General features: G+C 40.7%; 1 protein-coding gene across 1 annotated transcript in view; it reads left to right on the top strand.

Annotated features, from left to right (window-relative positions):
- Window positions 1-7,485: 7,485 nt before the first annotated feature.
- Window positions 7,486-18,129, top strand: part of LOC139292629 (thrombospondin-type laminin G domain and EAR repeat-containing protein-like) — an 18,538-nt gene continuing 7,894 nt past the window's right edge. Inside the window, exons 1-10 of the mRNA XM_070914991.1 lie at window positions 7,486-7,567; window positions 9,655-9,719; window positions 9,804-9,965; window positions 10,046-10,278; window positions 10,791-10,881; window positions 11,023-11,176; window positions 15,151-15,282; window positions 16,026-16,143; window positions 16,226-16,340; window positions 18,105-18,129. The exon at window positions 18,105-18,129 is cut by the window's right edge and continues 156 nt beyond it. Of these exons, the coding sequence (XP_070771092.1) occupies window positions 7,486-7,567; window positions 9,655-9,719; window positions 9,804-9,965; window positions 10,046-10,278; window positions 10,791-10,881; window positions 11,023-11,176; window positions 15,151-15,282; window positions 16,026-16,143; window positions 16,226-16,340; window positions 18,105-18,129 (1,177 nt within the window). The remainder of the gene's footprint in view (window positions 7,568-9,654; window positions 9,720-9,803; window positions 9,966-10,045; window positions 10,279-10,790; window positions 10,882-11,022; window positions 11,177-15,150; window positions 15,283-16,025; window positions 16,144-16,225; window positions 16,341-18,104) is intronic.

Here is an 18,129-nt window from a genome sequence, read left to right as displayed (position 1 = left end):
CACACACTGCTGACATTCCTGTGTGTGTGTGTGTGTGTGGGGGGGGGGGGGACTGACTACTTTGATTATTGCATAATGCTCATTTTGTCTCCTCGGCAGTCGACTCATCTAAACAGTTTAACATATATTATTTTCTCAGAATAAAACAGAACTGTATTTTAATATCTTAAAAACATCATGTAACAATTTCTGTCAGTTTTTGATGTGATTCATCTTCACTCACTGAGTTATCACCATTTTGAATAAAACCTGGTGTTCTGGAAGAATTAGTCCAGTCCTCCAAACAACAGGACCAGTAATTATTGGCCTCTGAACCGTAGAGACGTCACACACAAACACTTTGGTTATCTGCGCTGTAAAACTCTGAGCAAGACATTTCTAAAGGACGATCAGTTCAACATTTGTTCTGCTCATCTGTCCATTTGTTTTTCCTGAGGACAAACGCTGAGGACAAAGGACACCTCAGCCTGATGTTAGGAAGGTCACCTGGAGAACTGCCAACAGCAAGCTAGCTAGCTGTTAGTTCGGTAGCTAACAGGTCAATAAGTGTCCACAGTGTATTAACAGCTGTCTCAGTCTGATGTCCTCTTGTCTCTAACTGTGTAGACCAGGTCTCTGTTGGGGACCAGCTTATACTCTGACCGAGGAGCTTCAATGAGACTGATGGTGACACTCAGCTAATAAGCTACGCTAGCTTCCTCCATATTGCACTCTCTGTCCAATCAGAACTCAGCTCTGTCAGAACGGCTTCTTATTTGTCAGCGGGGTGAATTCACAGGTCAAAGTTCGACACGACATTATTAACGGGGACATCGGGATGCTGTGATCTCGAGTGCCGCCTGTCTTTAGATGTGGAACAACAGTTTGAATCAGACTGAGACCTCAAACAAAAGTGAACAGGAATCAGATGAACTCAGAGTCCACTTAGACTCACAAATCATTTAAACTGCTGTCAATCCATAAATCTGTGTGACTCTCTGCCACACCCTCCACTCATACATCCCCGTTAACTCTTGATGAGCTCAAAGACATGAAACCATTCTGCGTATCTTCAGTGGTATTTCAGGATTACCAAGTGAATTATCTACTGAAGCTTCGTCAGGTGCCGTCAGCGCGCCGAGGCTGCTGGGTAGATGTTTACTCAGACATGAAAAGCCGGATCAGCTCTGATGTGAAGTGTGTGGATCCAGCAGAGAGCAGCTAAAGCCAAAATAATCCAGGTTTAGATCTGAACCTGGATCCAGTCCAGCAGGCACAGACACGAATGAACCCACTGCCATCTTTTCTCTGAGATTTAAGAACCTGAGCACGAAGTTATTTATGAAGTCAGATTCAATCTTTTACTACAATTCCACAAAATGAAAGTTAACGATGCACTTTTACATTATTTACAGCATCCACTGCTCACTAATGTCTGCTCACTAATGTCTGCTCAGCTCTCCATCGATGTTGAGTTTGAGGACACAGTCAGTACGTAGGATATGTGGGGCTCTATGAGACTAAAGGTCCAGTCAAAACCAGCATTTAAAATGGTGACAATTTGAGACTAAATCAGTTCTATGAGTTCACCACATTGACCAATAAGGAACCATCCTGACAGAGCTGAGCTCTGAGTGGACGGAGAGTCCAATATGGAGGAAGCTAGCTAACTGTGGAGAGTTATTGTCCAGTTGGTGACTGAGCTAAGCTAACTAGCATGCTAAGTTAGGTCAGTTAACCAGCCTGTTAGCTTGGAGAGCCTTATTTTCCCGCTTCAATAACTTTTTAGTGAATGAAATGATTAACAGTGAACATGTGAACATGAGGAATGAAGGAGAAGCTAACTACGACTCCCAGGATGCTTGTTACACTAACAAACAGCCAATCACAGAGCTTCACATTAATGGTGATCTGAAGCTAAAGCTTACCCTGTTGAGAAACTGATTTTACTTCGGTTTCTGGCTCAGTTTTGGGTGAATTCAGCATCTGTGGCGCTGCGTTTTGTTTGTAACTATAACAACAAAGTGTTTTGAAACTGGCTTCATCTCCATGGCAACGGTGGCTCAGAGGCTCATGGGCAATGTAGTATTTTGAGCCGTCCGTCAAAATGATGGACAGTAAGCTGTTTCCCTGTTTCCATTCTTTATGCTAAGCTAAGCTAACCATTTCCTGAACACAGACATGAGATTGAAAGTGTTTTCCAACATGTTGAACTATTCCTTGACCAATGGCCGCCCTCAGAGGTAATTAGAAGGCGCTTAATTTAATTGATGGACACTAAAAATTTAAGAAATGTCAGAATAAATTTGAAACTTTGTTTTTGTGGCAGCACGACTGCTCGAACATCACCGATCAATTAAATGTATTGATCCATGACAGAGACCGATGTGATGTCCATAGACTCACCTGTGCAGTGTGGGTGTGTGTGTTGAGTCTGTGTCAGCATGTGAGGAGGAGGAGGGCGGGTCAGACAGGTAGGAGGCGGAGCTCCGGTTCACCTGGGGAATTCCTCTGTACTGATCATCAACACACCTGAGGGAGAGACAGATACAGACCAGAGATCAGTCACTTCTTCTTCTCTTTATCTCTCGCTTCCATCTCTTTTCATCTTTCTTCTTCTGTTTCATCTCGCTCACTTCAGACTTCAGATCAGAAGTTTCCTCCGACACATGAAACTAAAACTGAAATCAGGTAGACCGAACAGGTTCGACCGCTTCAGTTTTTATTATGTGTCAATATCCACATTCACACATTCATAAACAAACAGAACCAGAGTAAGATTTTTATCATTTTTACTGATTTTCAGACCTGAATGAATCACTGACACACACACACACACACACTGATTGAATAACACGTCAGTAAACAGCCTCTTTTCACCACAAGTAACATAAAATATTTATTAGATATATTTATTTCATCTTTTTGGTGAGATGACCATAATTGGATCATTTCACATATCCATTGTACTTTTTTTACTAAGTACAATTTTGAAGTACTTCTACTTGAGTATTTCCATGTTTCTACTCTATATTATTATTAATATATTATTAAAACAACGTATAATCAACTCACTCAAAAATCATTACAATGAGCGTAGTTTAGCATGTTAGCATGCTAACATTAGCTAGTTAGCAGTAAACAGTCTGGATCGAAGACATTAACGCGCTAACATGGTTCATATTCAGCTACATGTCTTTCTGTGGACGACTGGAGGCTTTTATTTAAGGCTGTTGACGTCGGCACAGTCTGATGATCTGATCTCTGAAAAGTGAATAAATGAGTGAAAAGTACAGAAAATATTTCCATTCTTTCCTGTCAGTGATTATGTTAGCTTTAAAGCTTCACAGTGTCCGTCTTCAGTCTCTCTGTCTCCCTGTTGCTGTCTCTCTCTGTCTCTCTCTCTCACTCTGTCTCCCTGTCTCTCTCTCTCTCTGTGTCTCTCTCTCTCTCTCTCTCTCTCTCTGTCTGTCTCTCTCTGTCTCTGTCTCTCTGTCTCTCTCTGTCTCTGTCTGTCTCTCTCTGTCTCTCTCACTCTGTCTCTCTCACTCTGTCTCTCTCTCTCTCTCTCTCTCTGTCTCTGTCTCTCTCTCTGTGTCTCTGTCTATCTCTCTCTCTCTCACTCTGTCTCTCTCTCTCTCTGTCTCTCTCTCTCGCCCTGTCTCTCTCTCTCCCTCTCTCTCTCTCTCTCTCTGTCTCTCTCTCTCTCTCTGTCTCTGTCTATCTCTCTCTCTCTCTCTCTCGCCCTGTCTCTCTCTCTCCCTCTCTCTCTCTCTGTGTCTCTGTCTATCTCTCTCTCTGTCTCTCTCTCGCCCTGTCTCTCTCTCTCCCTCTCTCTCTCTCTCTCCAGCTCCTCCCAGTCTTTTATATTTAAATGTCGGGCGAGCGAGGCCGGCTCACCTGCAGGTAAACTCTCTCTCTCCTGAGTGAGTCTCACCTGAACCTGAACATCACATCCAGTCAGTCAGCAGGCAGCAGCTCTGTCAGACGTCTCTGAAGGAAACTGATGAAGCTTTTTAACGTCTTTGAAGATTTTCATCTGAAGCTTTTAAAATAGACAGTTAATAAAACAGTTCATGTAAAGGACGACCTGGTGGGTGTCTGCATCTTCAGGAAAGAAAATAACAGGTGGACTTGTCCCGGTTTTATCTGTCTGGGTGTTTTGAAAAGATTGAATGTCCAGAACGTTTCAATAAAAGTCGAGACAACTTCTCAGAGATCTTCTTATTTTGTTTTTTAAAGAGCAGCAAGTGAAAAACTTTAAGTAATTCTATTTTTACTGGATCATTTTGAAAATATCAAAGAAAAGGACGCGTGAAGGGAAAAGACCTGGACAACTTCCCTGAGGAAGAAAAGATGGGTTTGTGAGACCTTCAAGGGTTCAGACGACCTCTGGAACATTTCATCTGGTCTGTTTCAAAGAGTCCAGGAAGATCTCAGGAAGAGGACCAAGTTGTTCTCGAAGGCGTCTTCGAGGTGTTTCAGTCAAAGAGGGAAGAAAAAGTCTTGAGGAAACTTTTCCTTTTCTCTCCAACCAAAACTCTTCCTTCAGAGACATCCTGAGGGTCTGGAGATCAGTTTTGAACCACAGACTGATCCAGGATCAGAACAGAGCCGGCAGGATTGACCTCTGACCCAGGTTTGATTTTTCATTTTTAATTAAAAAAAACAAATGAGTACCAACAGTCTAATAATCTCATCAGCAGATTAATAATGACATTAGCAGATTAATAATCACATCAGCAGATTAATAATCACATCAGCGGATTAATAATCTCATCATCAGATTAATAATCAAATCAACAGTCTAATAATCACATCAGAAGATTAATAATCACATCAGCGGATCAATAATCACATTATCAGATTAATAATCACATCAGCGGATTAATAATCACATCAGCGGATTAATAATCTCATCAACAGATTAATAATCAAATCAACAGTCTAATAATCAAATCAACAGTCTAATAATCGCATCAACAGATTAATAATCATATCAGCAGATTAATAATCAAATCAACAGATTAATAATCAAATCAACAGTCTAATAATCTTATCAGCAGATTAATAATCACATCAACAGATTAATAATCACATCAGCAGATGAATAATCAAAAAAACAGTCTAATAATCACACCAACAGATTAATAATCAAATCAACAGTCTATTAATCACATCAACAGATTAATAATCAAATCAACAGTCTATTAATCACATCAACAGATTAATAATCACATCAGCAGATTAATAATCACATCAGCAGTCTAATAATCAAATCAACAGTCTAATAATCAAATCAACAGTCTAATAATCACATCAGCAGATTAATAATCACATCAACAGATTACTAATCACATCAACAGTCTAATAATCAAATCAACAGTCTATTAATCATATCAGCAGATTAATAATCACATCAACAGTCTAATAATCTCATAAACAGATTAATAATCAAATCAACAGTCTAATAATCACATCAACAGTCTAATAATCGCATCAACAGATTAATAATCACATCAACAGTCTAATAATCTCATAAACAGATTAATAATCAAATCAACAGTCTAATAATCACATCAACAGTCTAATAATCGCATCAACAGATTAATAATCACATCAGCAGATTAATAATCACATCAACAGTCTAATAATCAAATCAACAGTCTATTAATCACATCAACAGTCTAATAATTATATCAACAGATTAATAATCAAATCAACAGTCTAGTAATCTCATCATCAGTTTAATGATCAAATCAACAGTCTAATAATCTCATCAGAAGATTAATAATCACATCAACAGATTAATTATCAAATCAACAGTCTAATAATCTCATCATCACTTTAATGATCAGATCAACAGTCTAATAATCTCATCATCAGATTAATAATCTCATCAACAGATTAATAATCACATCAGCAGTCTAATAATCTCATCATCAGATTAATTATCTCATCAGCAGATTAATAATCAAATCAACAGTCTAATAATCACATCAACAGATTAATAATCTCATCAGCAGATTAATAATCACATCAACAGATTAATAATCAAATCAACAGTCTAATAATCACATCAACAGATTAATAATCACATCAGCAGTCTAATAATCACATCAACAGATTAATAATCACATCAGCAGATTAATAATCACATCAACAGTCTAATAATCACATCAACAGATTAATAATCACATCAGCAGATTAATAATCTCATCAACAGATTAATAATAACATCAACAGTCTAATAATCACATCAGAAGATTAATAATCTCATCAACAGATTAATAATCAAATCAACAGTCTAATAATCACATCAACAGATTAATAATCACATCAGCACTTTGTTCTGTACAGTACTGTTCGCTTTAGTTAAGGCTTCAGATTATATCTCAAAGTTATTCTCACCTGAAGAAACACCTGAAGCCCTCAGACCAGAACCTGCTGGCTGGGGGGACCGGGTCTCTGCCGTCAGTACTGGATCAGCCGGAGGAGCTCAGACTCACTGAGTCGTTATCTTCCTTTTAATGACTTGCTAACACTCATTTTTATCAGTTAGCCGATAATTAGAGTTCATGATCTTCTGAAGTTTCTGCACCGCTCAGATGTTTCTGTCCTTCGCTGGTTTCTTCGTCAGAGTTTATTCCTGCGTCTTTCTTTTTATTGTTTGTTGTGTGTGAAGCTCTTCGTAACATTGCAGTTTATGGCCTGTTTAGCGTCACAAAGTTTCAGGCTGATGTCCTCGCTAAACCGCCTGTGAGTCCTCTGATTGTCCAGCTGCCAAACTGCAGATACACTCGCCTCCTTCAGTTTTTACTGGCAGCAAGAAGTGTTTCTTTCCGTCAGGTTACGCCCTGGGTTTTACCTATCAGGCAACAAACAGGCTCTCCTACCTTCAGTGGGGGAAGAAGTACTCAGATCTTAAACTTATGCAAAAGTAGAAATACAACTGAATTTAATAAAAAAAATACTCAAGTTACAAGTCCTAGATTGAAGAGTTCTCAAGTAAACAGCAAAATGTACTCAAAGTATCAAAGTAAAAGTACTTATATATTACATAAATAAACTTATAAATATTATTTATACTGCAGTCAGAGTACATTAGCAAAAGTTAACAGCAGCTAACTCTAAGCTAACTCTAAGCTAACTAAGCTAACTACTGTAGTTTATAGCCTTTTATGACAATAAGAAATCTGAATGAAATGTGTATTAAAGTCTGGAAACTACTTTTTCTTTCATCCCTTCATAACGACTCAAACCTTTCCATAAGTTTGAAATTAAATTGTTTGTTCAGCTTTGAGTTTTACTTTTTACTTTCTTCAGGTTTGACTAAATCCCCGAAACAGAAGACCTTTATCTCTCCAAAATCAGAACTGGAACCTGATTGGATGCTGTCCTGGTGCAGGTCATCTTTCAGCCTGAAAATGACGGTAAGTGGCGCAGGTCTAGAAGCAGACCGGTGAGGTGGAATCAAACCGACGTCGTTGACGGTACGCAGGCAGGATGTTGGTGTGTCGCTCCCTGCTGCTCACCTGGGTGCTGCTCGCCGCCAGAAGCCGAAGCCAGAGCTGGAGACCCTGTACAGGTATGAGGACGTGGGTGTGAGATATTAAATGTAAAGTCCACCAGAACCCTTTATTTCTCTACATTGGATTTGTTATTAGCATATTCTGTGTCATCTGTGTGTCCAGTGCAGAAATAGGTTCAGGACATGTTAGCCTAGCTTAGCACAAAGGCTGGAAGCAGGGGGAAATTGCTAGCCTAGCTCCATCAAAGCCCAACATTTACAGTGTATTTCCTCTAAACCTCCTGCTGGTCTACATGTAAAAGTTACGATTTTATGAAAAACAGGAAATATGATTGGATGATACCACACAAGTTGAATTTAACAAAACACTGAACTTGAAAAATGTGTCCAGTTTTCACTAAAATGCAAGAAAGAAATTAAAATAGCCACATTTGGAAGGAACACAAAGAAATACTTTGTATGTGTTGTTTAGCCTAGCTTAGCACAAAGACTGGAAACGGGGGAACTGCTAGCCTTGGTCCGTTAAAAGAGATCCACCTCCCAACAGCTTCAAGTCTGTCTGATTCACATTTTGTATGTTATTTACTGAACAGGTGTAGAAACAGAAATGCAAAAAGGAGACATTGTGGTTTTAGCAGCAGTTAGCGTTGGAGCTGGATGCAGTGACACTAAGACATCTCAAGTCCTCACTTGACCGCTTCTCTTCTCTATTAATCTTTTTGTGAATGTGTCCCCTTAGTTTGAAATCTGTATATGTACAGTATGTGGTCTCTGAGACTCGGCCGGTATGTTTCATGTGTTTCAGACGTTTCTGTTCCGCTTTGTGCATCGTTGTTTTTTGTGTCTTTGAAATGTGAGATCAGCTTCTGTGCATGTCGTCCCCTCCCTCCATTCATCCTCCATTCATCCTCCATTCATCCTCCATTGATCTGCTGCAGCAACAAAACACACAGACAGCCTCGGAGAAGCTTAAAGGGGAATTCCAGCTAAAAACTAACGTCGATCTGTTGCTGTCAGCTAAGAATCAAAGATTTAAACTCCCTCTGCTTCTCTCCTTTCATCTCATTTCTGTCACCTTTTACATTTGGTCCCAGTTTGTCTCTAACTACTGGACACTCTGGTCCCTGTTCTTGATGCTGAAGAACCTCGGTTGTGTTCTTCTTCTGCAAAATATGTTTTAAATATTACTGAAGGACTGAGCTTCCTGCTGCTGCTGTATGCAGTGTTACAAGATTCAACACATATTTAACCAATTCCCTCATTTTTTAAGATCCTAAAATTTAAGTCAATATTGTCAAGATGCTTCCTCAAATTCAGGTTTTAACCGTTTATTGCAACAATAATACACATTTTCACATTACTGTGTTACTCTGTACATCACTTACATTACTACATTACTCCGTACATTACTCAAACTAAACTGATTTCTAGAGCTGGTTTGAGAATGAACTACTGTGTTTACCTTCAACAATCAATCTTTCAGTGTGACTACGTTTACACTCACTGGAAAACATTACAGCATTGTTGCAGGAACCTGAGCTGCCAAAAGCTGATATCTGTAACTCGACACACCTTTGGTTTTATTTTTAGATCACCACTGAAGCCACAGCTAGAGGAATAAAACGGCCCCCGAGGTGATAATGTGATAAAGATAAACTGCAGCGCTGAGGTGTTAATCTGATAATCGGCTCTGCTGACAATCACAATTAGAGGAAAACATCCTGTTAGAAAGAGATCTAATGAAAACCAGCTGTTGCATAACATCTGCAGTGATTCTCTCAGCCGTCACTCACTCAGTCACTGCTTTCGTTTCATTTATACAAACAATATACTTTCAGGTTCTTGAAACTTGCTGCAGTGAGTTACATCTGATCAACTTGATTTTCTTGTAACGTATGTTGTCCTCGCAGCGTTTCACTGGTTTCACTGGTTTCACTGCATTAAAAATGTACTCTGATTTACAGTTTCACACAAATTTAAAAAGCAGCAACTCTGTTTGGAAGAAGACGCTTGTGTTCTGTAACCTACTTCAGATGCATTGTGTTGCAGCTGACACATAAATACACCTGGACAACATATTTTACTTCACACGGCTGTGAGGAAGACTCTGAGCCTCATGCCCTGAGTGTGTGTTTCCTCCTCAGACCTGCTGCCTCTCGACCTGCTGGCCAGAGCCCTGCCACGCCCAGGACAGGCCCCGCCCACACAGGTAGGACACCAGTAGGGGTGAACAATGACAAGGTGAGGGATGAACGTATGAACAGATAAACAGATTTTAAAAATGGTCACTCAGTTGCAGATGGTTCAGTCCAGAGGATCCAGAGGTCTCCGTTTGGCCGGCGCCTTGGCAACAGAGCTGAGTTTCCCTGCCTCCCAAGTCTTTACCAACTGTGACTACTTCCCTGCTGAGTTCTCATTGGTTGCTACCATCAAGATACCAAGACTGAGACAGAAGGTGAACCAGTAGAACTGAATAGAACTTGTTCTGGTCTGGTCCAGTCTGGCCTAACATGTTATTCCTCTATCTGTTTCCAGCGGAATGAGTACATCTTCTCTGTGGTGGAGGAGGGATCTGATTCGCTGTTGCTGGGGTTACGTGTCTCAGAGAACCGCCTCCACTTGCTGGTCACGCCCCCTAGTGTTGGTGGACGGAGCAGGCTGAGCTTTAAGGATGTTGGACTGGATGACAACCGCTGGCACACCGTGGTGCTGGCCGTCTCTGGACCATATGCTACGCTGACCATCGACTGTGGACTGCCTCTAGAGCTGTGAGTCACTGTCAGACCAGTTCACCTCATTTCAGTCGGGTCCAGTTCAACCCAGCATGGTCTGGATCAGTGTGATTCAATCTGGTTGAGCCTGGTTTGGTCTGATTCAGTTCAGTCTGGTTTGGTTCAGTTTGATCTGGTTCATTGTAGTTCAGTCTGATTTATAAAAGGTAAGTCTAGTTCAGCTAAGTTGAGCCTGGTTCTGTCTGGTTCAGTTCACTCCAGTACAGCGTAGTCTTATTCATTGTGGTTCAGCCTGGCTCAGTTCAGGTTAATCTGGTTCAGTCTGGTTCAGGACAGTTAGAACTGGTCTTTGGTAGTTTAGGTTCAGTGTCAAAAACAAGACTATTGAGAGTCAAGCTTATCAACCAACTTTAATCCACAGTGAAGTCAGTTTGAAGCTGGATGTTTGACAGTTTCAGACATTTCAGTTTCCAGGTCACAAGGTCAGGAACCTCGTCGGACAGAACAGGAGGTCAGGCTGTTGCATTAACTGGTTTCCTGTCTCCCAGTAAACAGGTTCAGTCATTCCCCAGCGCCCTGAGCACCAGAAGGTCCAGGTTCTTCATCGGCAGCAGGAGGAGGTTGCGGGGACGCTTCTCTGTGAGTCTGTTATCAGGATCGGGACTCCAGACAGCTGAGGCCTTCAGGGTCCTGCTGTGGCAGTTGTATCTAAAACATCCAGAAACATTTCACCTTCCGGTTAAACCGTCTGCTGGTTAACACTGTTCTGTCTGTGTTCAGGGTTTACTGCGTCAGCTGGTTCTACTTCCTGGTTCAGATGCCACGCCCAGACTGTGCCCGACCTCTGACCCCAGCCTGGCCGAGCTGTCCGTCCCTCAGGTCCTAAAGTCCACCCCTCTTCAGCCTGGCCACCATGGACCAGTTTACCCGTACGGTGAGGAGAGAAGGGGTCGTCACTGCTTACAAAGATTAATATTGCTGTAATAAATCTCACGTGAATGATCTGACTTATAGCACTTTTCAACCTTCACGGTTCAGCTAAGTCTCATTCACCCATTCACTCACACATTCACACACATTGACCGAGCTGCCAAGGTGCTGGTCTCCATCGGGAACAACTTAGGCTCAAGGACACTTCGACACGACGGTGGTGGCCGGACAGAACAGACAGTGCTAACCACTGCGCCATCATGCCGTTCCTCTTCTCTCTTCTGGATTTTGGCATCTGGACATGTTACACCACATGTGTTCAGCTGTCCACATACTTTTGGCCATGTAGAGTAACTTTGATAAAAACCAGTGGATCAGGTTCACATCAGGGCACTTTGACTGCTCTTACCTTTCAGTGTTGGTGGTTTTGGTTGTGATGGTATCAGTGATTCAGTAACCTGAGCTACAAAATGAGTGACAGGTTGGAAAAGCTGCTTCCTGTGTGTGTGTGTGTGTGTGTGTGTGTGTGTGTGTGTGTGTGTGTATGTGTGTGTGTATGTGTGTGTGATTGACAGGCCATTACAGCTAATGGTTTTATGTTTCACTGTATGTGTGTGTGTGTGTGTGTGTGTGTGTGTGTGTGTGTGTGTGTGAGTGTGTGTGTGTGTGTGTGAGTGTGTGTATAACCAGCAGTTGGATTGACAGTAGGGGTCTGTCCTACTGGTTGATGTGTTTCCATGACAACAGTGAGGTCAGGCTGGTGCTGAGGTGACATTCAGCTTTAAAAACAATAACATTGTGCAGGTGTGTTCTTGTTATTGTGTCCACCCCCTGTATGAAACAGTCTTTACAATCAGGACTTTTACTTTGGATAGTGCTTTAGCTTAGCACAAAGACTGGAAGCAGGGGGAAACTGCTAGCCAGTGTAGCCACAAAGCTACTATAGATAGATAGATAGATAGATAGATAGATAGATAGATAGATAGATAGATAGATAGATAGCATGCTAGGTGTTTATCAGTCAGTGTTGTGTAGCACACTGTTAGCATATCCAACATTAAGTGAGGTTTGAACATGAAAGTTAATCTCTTGACCTTTGGGATCAGTACTGTAATAAATTAATCTAAACCTATCTAAACTCCACTTATTTCTAAATCAGTTGCAGATGAAAGTGGACATATGAGTTTATTTCCTTTTGTTACATCTTGTTAATTTTTTTATTTAAACTTTATTTAACCAGGAAGTCTCTTGCGATAGGCTACCTCTCATGTACAAAAGAGACCTTGCCAAAACGGCAGCGTAAGATAGATATCGCATAAATAAAACAACACATCATTCATTTACAACAACCATGTAATCACAACAAAACAGAAGTAAGAGAGATAAAACACAACTGTTTAAAACAATTACAATAAACCAATTATGCTGCTGTACGTAGCTACACATCTGATGTTATGGTAGCTGTTTTTCAGCCTAGTTATACTAACATTAAACGGCAAGCTAACAGAAATTTTAGAGCACATAAAGTCAAATTGTATTCCAGCTGTTGAAAACTATTGTAACTCATGCCCTAATCCCCAAATACAGACTTTAGTTGCTAACATTTGTTAGCTATGAAGCTACAGCTTACAAGATAGTGAAGAGTGAAAGAATGAAGGAACGTAGGTGTAAAAACAGTAGCAAAGGAAAGAAATAAGGAGAAAGAGTCATAGCAAGAAATTATTTAGAAAAGATAGAGGGAAATAAGAAAAGAAAGGACAAGCTTTGTGCTATTGTCCCCATTGTTGACAGTAGCATGGCTCTTGAATTGGCAGCCCCACCAGGATCTCAACAGTTTTATGTGATTATTGTGGCTCAAAATGACTAACTTTGCTGTGGAGTTTACTGGACGTAGAAACGTACATGAAACTGATATCCATCTGAAACATCTGACTGTGAAGAAGGCCGAGAACAAACAAGAGGATTTCCTTAAATGTTGTTGAGGTGAACTGTGTGGGCAGCCCGAGGCTCAGAGAGTTGATAAAGTTGAACAGACTGAACTCTCTCTGGCTCTGATGGATATCTGACTCTTTCTGACTCAGAGTTTATATAAACCTGAATCAGGTGAACCGTCTGTGGTGTGTTTGATTTACTTACCTGCCCACAGCGTGTACTGCATACACAACAAGGTCAGCGTAACTTTACATTACATTTTATCCAAAGCAGCTTACAATAAGTGCATTTCAACTATGTGGATACAACAAGAATCATGCAGGTACATCAACTTAAATAACTTAAAATTAATAAAATGTGCTGAACTGAGCGTTTTCAGTCTGAGGATGTGTAGCGTTTCTGCTGTCGATGTCGAGCTCGTTTGTGGAGCCAGGACTGCAAACAGCTGTGATTTTGTTTTGTTGAAGTGGACGGGCTGAGATGGATGGGTTTATCAAGTCCCAGATGTAGGTTGGGCCTATCTTTTGGGGTAAATCTGTGGTTGTTGTGTCCTCATTAGCAGCGTCTCTGTCTGTTATCACGCTGCTCATCTCCCTTCAGGTGATGTTGACTGATGTGTAATGATATAAGAGTCATCTCTTTCTGTCTGCTCGTAATGAGGACGTGCGGTTGAAGGAGTGACGAAAACCTTCATTACCTTCACTTTATTAACACGGAGCAGTCAGTTCACCTCCGTCTGTCAACCACACAGTCAGATACAGTTACTGTGTGTAATGACAAGTAATAAAAGGTCTCCAGCTCTGTCACTGAGGGATTGTTCCAGAGAGAAGGGACTTTCCACAAGTTAATGATGTTTCACTCCACCTCCTGTCTGCAGTGGTGTACTGTACACTATACTTACGTATCATTTTGAGGTACTTGTACTTTCCTTGAGTCTTTCTACTTCTACTGCACATCTCTGAGGGAAATATTGTCCTTTTTATTTCATTACATTTATCTGACAGATTTAGTTACTTTACAAAATAAAACATACGAAGAGTTTATGAAATATGATGTTTTGTTACAAATGAAACGATAACAACATCTGAAACGATTAGTCCATTAATGGATCAGTCCATTAATGGATCAGTGGACTGACAGGAAGTGAACTGATGGTGTGAAACCATTTCCTGGTTCCAGCTGTTCAGATGCAGATGTGCTGCTTTCCCTCTGAATGCTGTTAATAACTGTAATGTCTCGTTAATAATGTGGAGCTTTGTGAAGGCGTCACTTTGGGCTCTGGGTCATTGTGACCAAAACAATCGATCCATTAATGGAGAAAATAATCAGCTGATTCATCCACAGTGAACTAATAATCATTAGCTGATAGTTCAGAATGAGCTCCACCTCAACTCCAACAGTAACATCCTGCTTCACATTAATGAGGAGGAATAATCCTCTAATGACAGAATCTATAACAGGGGGACAGTCACAGGGGGACAGACACAGGAGGACAGTCACAGGAGGACAGGAGGACAGTTACAGGAGGACAGACACAGGAGGACAGTCACAGGAGGACAGGCACAGGAGGACAGACACAGGAGGACAGTTACAGGAGGACAGGCACAGGAGGACAGACACAGGAGGACAGACACAGGAGGACAGGCACAGGAGGACAGACACAGGAGGACAGTTACAGATGACATCTGACTGCTGGAATACTTAAAGGACAGTTTACTGATTATACTCACAGACTTTTACTGAAGGAGCATTTTACATGCAGGACTTTTACTGTAACAGAGTATTTATACAGTGTGGTATTAGTACTTTTACTACAGTAAAGGATCAGAGTACTTCCTCTACTAGAATGAAATATAAAACTGACGACCAAGTAGTCAAACTGAAGCTAAACATGACAAATAATATCACATCAAGTAAAGAACAATGAACAGAGAAAGCTTAAAGCATAGCAACTAAGTGATGCTAACAGTGGCTAGCAGGCTAACTTACCTTGTTGTAGTTCAGGATTCCTGAAGACCTGTTGATGGTTTTCTTGTTGTGTTTTAGAGGCGGAGGCCAGAGTGACTCTGGGAAATCCTCCTCCATGTTCAGGACCAGAAGAAGGCCAGCTGTGGTTCAACGCTCAGAGGAAAGACCTGTTCATCTGTGATGGACTCACATGGAGGACGCTGCTGCAGAGTGAGTTTGAAGGTCCTGCAAAGGTCCTCAGATACAGAATGTTTACAGAGGACAGAGACACAGCGTCTGTTGGGTTGTCTCTGTATTTTTTGTAATAAAACATTGACTATGAGTTTACATCCACATCACAGAACATGACTGGACAAGTTAACATCAGTTAAGTCAGATTCTTTTCACAGACAAAATAAAGTTGTAATGTTATGAAAAGTGATTATGAGAATAAACTCCAATCTCAAACATTGTGAGAATGAAGGATCAACTTTATGAGATAAAGTTATTTTGTTTAGAAAAGTTTAGAATTATGTGAGAAAATGTCAATACAATAATAAATCTGTGATTTAGTAAGAAAATGTTTTTATATTATGTGAAAATGATATGTTTTTCAAGGAAAAGTCATATTATGAGATAAAGTCATAATTTTAAAATAATAAAGTTGCAGTTAAATGAAAAGGAATCATGTAAGAATAAAGTCGCAATTTTGAAAACAGTATTTTGAGGAAATCTTTATTAGATAAATCATCAGAGTAAGTTGTTACATAGTGAGAATAAAGTTGTGAGTTTATGAGAAAATAATATTTAGAGAATAAGCTGATTCTGTTGACAGATTTATTTTACATATTTTTAATTGTATGTTTTTATTTCATACTTTCATACTGATTCTGATTCGACGTAAAAACTTTTATGCCTTTAACTGAAAGTCGAATACTGTATCATACCTCTACTACCTCATGTTTCCTCTGAAGATAAGGAGCGCCTCGATTACGTGGAGGACTACCAGGACCTGTACACCAGCTCAGAAACCTTTGACGTTGAGGTATTCTCCATCCCATCTGAAGGCCTGTTCTTGGCTGCGGCCAACAGGTAATGAGACACCTGAGAACAGGTCTCATGTAAGAACAGGACCTGATTGTTTCCACGGTAACCCTCGTGTCTCCTCCTGCAGGGACTCTCGACCCGGTTCAGGTATCTACAAATGGAGAGACGGGTCGTTCCAGCTCTACCAGAACATCAGCACTCAGGAGGCTCGAGCCTGGAAACACTTCACCATCGACGAGCAGGTGAGAGCTGCTCCAGCTTCAGATTATCACCATGAAGCAAAGCAGGAAAAATATTCGTTTACAAACACAAAATAAAAAGTAACTTGAACCAGAGGACAAATACAAAAACTGAACAATGTGAAACACAAACAAAGTCTTTTCAACAAGCTGCAGCTGTGGAATCAAACATAGTTCTTCTTCATTGATTGAGCTGTTTGAACGTTCTCACTAATAAACAGCTTCTTATCATGAATGTCTCTGCCAGTCATCTCAGCTGATGTTATCGGACCTTTGAAGGAAAAAAGAAAGAGATTTATGGACTCCAGTCTTGTTCAATCCACTGAGAATTAGACAGAAAGCAGCTCCAAAACAGCTGAGACAAAAAGTAAGCTAACATAACTTTAAGTGCTGTGGATGTAACGATAACTTTCATTCATGTTGCTATCAGAAGGAATGAGTGCAAGATTAATGTCAGAAGTGAAACATCTAAATCTTCCTCTAGATGTTTTCTAAAAGAAACATCCCTCTGATAATGTTATCTGAAGCTAAATCCACACACACACACACACACAGTATTTGAGTGCTGACTCGCTCACATGTTCACACAGGCAGCTGTGGTGATGCTAATGCTAATGCTAGGTGAGCAGGAACGACAGAGAGAGAGCGGTTCAGAGTTTATAATGATAAGAGAGTCGCTCTGTTGTATCACAGCAGAGCAGAGGGAGTTGGAGCTAACGGGAAATCTGCATGAAGTTGAACCTTTCCCACCTCCTTGTCATGTGAGTTAGACTCTTCGAACATCTTGATGACATTTATTTTGTCTGCAGGATCATAAACAACATTTTTAACTTGATTTTCAAGTTGCGACTGTTTCCTGATCCAAACAAAGATGACACATGTATTTCAATTTGTCAGTGATTAATATTGACGCCTCTTTCCAATATTAAACATTCAACACTCAAAATAACTCGTCAATATTTTGCTTGTGTTTTTCTAAAAGAACAAAGTCTCTCTGTCGTTTCCTGCGGCCATCCTTTAAGTTGAATACAGATGTACTAACCGGACTGAATGGATGGTGTGTTGCAGCTGTGTTTGGCCTCTGGTTGACCTCTGGCCTGTGGTTGACTTGTTACTCTGAACCTTTTATCTGCTCAGGATGAATAGTGTCTCAGCAGCTGTTTGAACTCTTCTGTTCGCATTGTGTTGGTCTTGTTTGCTCAGCAGAGGCGGTTCATATGTTCCAACACACACCAGCAGGTGTTAACATAAAGCTCGGCAGGTATTCAGCATTACAGAGGAGAGAGACTGTTACAGCAGAGATGAAGGGGAGGAAGGGACATGCGTCCTCGCCAGAGGTTGAAGAAGTAGTCGGATCCTTTACTGAAGTACAAGTACTAATACCACTCTGTGGAAATACTCCACTACCAGTAAAAGTCCTGCATTCAAAACCTTACTAAAGTGCGTGAGTATAATCATGTACTTAAATTCAGTTCAGTTTTAGTGATATAGTGCCAAATCCCAACAAAAGTCATGTCATGACACTTGACACGTGACAAAATGTTCCCTAGAGTTTCTAACATATCTAATGTTTCTGGATTAATATTTCTGCTGCGTTAATGTGGATGTGCTTTAGTCCACTAAAGTATAAGCATAAAAGTGTCCACTTACTTTTGGCCATGCGCGTTAGTCTCGACATGAACTCTGTGTGTTTCTGTTTGTTGGTCTTGTTCAGGATTTGAGGCGTTGTGGGGTGTTCAAGTCATTACGGTGTTTTTTCTGCATCAGATTTTCCTGGTGGTGGCGAACTCCA

This window comes from Enoplosus armatus, chromosome 11 (genome assembly GCF_043641665.1).
Source record: "Enoplosus armatus isolate fEnoArm2 chromosome 11, fEnoArm2.hap1, whole genome shotgun sequence".
Lineage (NCBI taxonomy): Eukaryota > Metazoa > Chordata > Actinopteri > Centrarchiformes > Enoplosidae > Enoplosus > Enoplosus armatus.
Note: the sequence above shows the minus strand (reverse complement) of the source record. Positions and strands in the feature narration are given on the sequence as shown.